Source organism: Mesitornis unicolor, unplaced genomic scaffold (genome assembly GCF_000695765.1).
Source record: "Mesitornis unicolor isolate BGI_N332 unplaced genomic scaffold, ASM69576v1 scaffold38257, whole genome shotgun sequence".
In the NCBI taxonomy this organism is placed as follows: Eukaryota; Metazoa; Chordata; class Aves; order Mesitornithiformes; family Mesitornithidae; genus Mesitornis; species Mesitornis unicolor.
In genome coordinates this window covers 272-4,511 of record NW_010195039.1, presented here as the reverse complement: position 1 = coordinate 4,511, position 4,240 = coordinate 272, and the positions used below count along the sequence as shown (strand labels likewise).

At 59.2% G+C, this 4,240-nt stretch overlaps 1 protein-coding gene across 1 annotated transcript; it reads right to left on the bottom strand.

Moving 5' to 3' along the window:
* Window positions 1-3,136: 3,136 nt before the first annotated feature.
* On the bottom strand, window positions 3,137-3,877 carry LOC104543390 (inhibin beta E chain-like; the record flags this gene model as incomplete). The annotated part of the gene is made up of 2 exons (XM_010187992.1): window positions 3,137-3,640; window positions 3,732-3,877. Coding segments are annotated over 2 exons (650 nt in total), but the record flags the coding sequence as incomplete, so codon positions are not given.
* Window positions 3,878-4,240: the final 363 nt, after the last annotated feature.

The window sequence follows — 4,240 nt, the reverse complement described above, 5'->3', positions numbered from 1 at the left end:
CTGTGCCACGCACCCAGCCTGTCCGTAGAGCCTCTTAGCAGGATTACCCCACACGGTGGGCACGCTACCTCCGTGGCATTAGCGTGTCCTCCCGGCGCCCCTGCGTGGTATCACGCACAGCAGGAGCAGCCTCACGGCATGGCTCACGCTGCAGCTCTGGGAAACACCCCCCAGCGCAGAGGGACAACGTGGGGACAACAGCCTGAGAGAAATTTGGGGAGAATGACCTGCAAAAGGCTGCTCCCTGCCTCAGTTTCCCTCCCTATCAGCCTGAATTGGTTCTTTTCCCAGTCAAACATCCCCAGCACCGTGAGGGGCAATGCGAGGTGCCTCTGCTCTCCATCACATAGAGGATGTGGCAATGCCACACAAGCCTGCGGTGTCCCGAGGTGCCCCGGGTGCTGCAGTGGATGAGGTGGCAGGGCCAAGGTGGTGGGTGCAGGTGAGAGCGGTTGCCCCCACGCCCGTTTTGTAAGAGGCGTAAGCGGCTCAGCAGATTTACTCCTGAGCTGAGTGTGACCCTGCTAAGCTGCCAGCAAACGCCCGCCCGGGCACCGGGCACTGTGCGGGGACAGCCCTGACACCCGCACCCCCACAGGGCAACCAAGCCCCCTCCTGGGTCTCCGAGACCACCACCCCTTCCCAAGGAGCATCTGCATGGCCAGACAGGTCCAGGGCTGATTTGCAACCAGCTTTGAGCCCCTTGGGTGGAAATAACGCATGGGCAGCTCCCTCCAGGGTGGATCTCAGGTCCCCAAACCCTGCCATGTCCCCAAACCCTGCCACGTCCCCCAACCCACGGTTAATCTTGGCCTTCTGCTTAGGAAAGTTAAAGCGGCTCAGAGCAGGGCTAGATGATCACCCAGATTAAGGACTTAGAGGTACCACCACAGCCAGCTCAGCATCTCAGCTCGGGGCTGGTGGGTCAGCGTGTCAGTGTGTCAGTGAGTCAGCACATCATGCACACGCGTGTGCACCGCCTGCACACACACACACACACACACACACACACACACACACGTCTGTGGAAACACCACAAGTGATGTTGGCAAAGGAAAATGTGACACATGGCATCTTTGTAGGGTGCCTCCCTGCTCATCCTCAGAACAGGGAGACCCCCATGCACATCCCTGTGCTCTTACCCAAAATCTACCCCTGCAGCTTCCAGCACGTGTGGGGGGGCACGGACACTGAAAAGGCGCCCCACACTGAAAAGGGGCTGGGGCAGTGCCCAGGACAGGTGGAGATATTTGGGGGAGCGTGGGCAGTGCCCCCCTGCAGCCCCGGGGGGTGCCCGCTGCCGCTGGCTGATGAAAGCCGCCCTTTGTCCGCTTGCAGGGGGCAGCACAGGGCCAAGCTGGGAAAGCAAAGTGGGTTTGTCCCCAGATAAAAGAGTCCTAAATTGAGCTTTGAGCGGGTGCTTGTGCAACAGGGAGCCGGGTCAGCCATGTGGGATCCCAGAGGGATGAGCAGGGGGCATCGCCTCCCGCTCCAGAAGCTTCCCACCCCAAATTACACGGGGAGACTCCATCACCCACCAGCACGGGCACTGCCAGACTCTATGGGAATGAGACCAGGGTCACTGGGTGGCGTTTAGGGGAGCACATGAGAAGGGATTTGGGAGGTCAATGAGATGTGATTTAGGGTACAACCGCTGGTATTTGCAGTGAGTGCACAAGATTTAGGGTGGCTGTTGCTCGTTGTTTGAGGTCACCTCCCCAGGGCCAGCATCTCCAGGGCTGGAGTGTTTTCAACTCCATTTGGGATCACCCCAAACAGAGATCAGCATCTTCAGCACCTGCCCTGCTGGGAAACAGCTTCTTTGACCTTCCCATTACAGCCCACTCCTCCCCAGCCCCCAGCAAGGTGGTACCCAGATCCCAGCCCCATCCCTGTGTCCCCCATCCATAGGGAAGAGCCCCTTGCATAGCCCTGTTCACAGGGGGTCTGTGTGCAGCACTCAGGGAGCCCAGCACCACCCCAGGGACCCCAGCACCACCCCAAGGACCCCAGCACGGCAGCATCCTCACAGCCAGAGCCTGCAGGACCTGGGCTCAGATGGGGACCTTCCACCCCACCATCACCATTTCCTCCCATCCCATCCACACAGGCGGTGCCAGGAGAAAGCAGTCGGAACCTGGATGTTGCATTTCCACCCATTTATTGGGGAAGCCGCACCAAAGTATTGAAAATAAATTAAAAGCTGGGGCTGTGTGGGTGCGTTGCGTACGTGAGCATCGGGAAGGCAGAGTGGGATCTTCAGTAGAGAGATGGGTGGGCAGGACGGGGCATCAGGGAGTCCCAATGGCTGCAGAAACATCTACGGTAAAAGTAGTAATAGCTGCAAAACTAGAGGTACAAAAAGGATAATAAAACCTGTACCTTCAGTATGGTCTTAAAGGCAACGTCTGAGTCAGAGCTCCTGGTACGGAGGCACTGGGCTGGAAGAGACCTGATCAGTGAGGGAAGGAAATCACCAACCCAGGGAAATGAAAGGAGACACGGTCGTCCTTCACAGCTCCATGCCATTTTGGGAGCAGAGAACTGTCCTATCGTTGTGGTTTTGGGGTTCCTGACAAAGTTATCCCCTTCATCTTCATCTTCTAGGCCTGTTACATGTGCCTTATTCCACCCATCCCCAACAGCAGCCCCAGATTTGATGCAGAAAGATTTCCTGCAGTGGGTGAGAAGAGTGGGAGCTGCCTCTTGTCCTTCCGCTTCCCACCTGGAGGAAGCAGCCCCATCCCCACATCCCCCTCTGCTCTCCAGGAGGCCAAATCCCAAACCATCACCAGATGCTCTGAATGTGAGCAAAGCGGGGCTCCCTCACCCTACACACAGGGGGTGACACGATCACCCAAAATGTGAGATCGACCTGGAACCAGAGGGATGCTGACAGGGCAGGGATGTCCAGAGCCACCAACCACCCCAGCCCAGATTTGGGCAGTCTGATGTGGCCTTGGCTGTGTCCCACACATCCCCAGAGACCCCCTGCTCCCTTCAGTGAGACCTTCATCCTCCCTCCCTCCCAGCCTTTCCAAAGGGGTCCATTGCACCACGGCCTGACTCCAGCTCCCCCCACCCCACACCAGACAGTCCTGGAGAAAGGGGGGTCCTCGGCACAGCTCCCTCAACCCTAGCTACAACCACAGGCATCAACGATCATGTCAGGGATGTCCGTCTTGACGATGTTGCTATTGCGATCGAAGTAGAGGACAGAGAGCGGGCGGCGACGCGTGGGCACGCAGCAGGAGTGCCCTGACGCCTGGATGTTGTTGGCTTTGACGAGGTTGAAGACGGCCGTGTGGAAAGAGGAGGCCATCCCTGGGCTGCCTGCCACGTGCAGAGGGCACTGGCCCACACAGTAATTTATCTGGTAGCCCTCGGGCTTGATGATCCAGTCGTTCCACCCGATGTCGCGGAAATCCACGTAGTAGTCCTTGAGGCAGCACAGGTTGGAGTTCTGGCTGCAGCGGAGGCTGCGCTTGGCCATGCGGTGTCCTGGCTCCCGCACCTTTGCCTCGGCCACCAAGAAGGGCTGGTGGGACTGGCTGGCATTGACTATGGCCATGATATCCCTCCCGGCCCCACGGCTTTCCAGCTCCAGCCGCAGGGTCCTGCGCTCTCCCACGAAGAAGCTCTGCAGGGCGCCAGCCGCTGCCCTTGGCGCTCAGTCGCCTCTCGCTCAGCAGCGTGCGGTTGCCCCCCGCCACGTCGCCTTCCCCACCGGCCAGGAAAATTCGCAGGGTGAGGCTGACTGCCAGGTCTCGGGGAACGCGGAGGTAGAGCCAAAGCTGAGCCTGCAGGATGTGAACGTCCTGGTCTTGCGTACGGCTGAACTGGAACCGCAGCCCCAAGCCAGAGGGAGATGTGGACTCTGAGAGGAGAAAGGGAGGAGGAGGTGAATGCTGCAGGATGCCAGTGGAGGTCAGGCTGCACCGCCATCCTGCACATCAAGGTCAATCTCTTTCAGCTTCTTCTCACGAAAGACCTGCAAACTTCCCTTCCTCCGCAGGGCTCTCGGTCTGGTCCCCTCCCTCCCTTGGAAAGGCCACCCGGAAAGGGGCAGCGTTGGGATCAGAAACTGTCCCCCCCTGCCTGGCAGAACGGGCACAGAAGAGGGCACCTGGCACTTCTGGTCCCTTTCCCTTTGCTGCACAGTGCAAAGCTGGAGGTGCTTCCAGCCCTGCTCCCCACTCCTGACTCCTTGCAGCTGCCAAACTCAGCCTCTGCGAGCCTC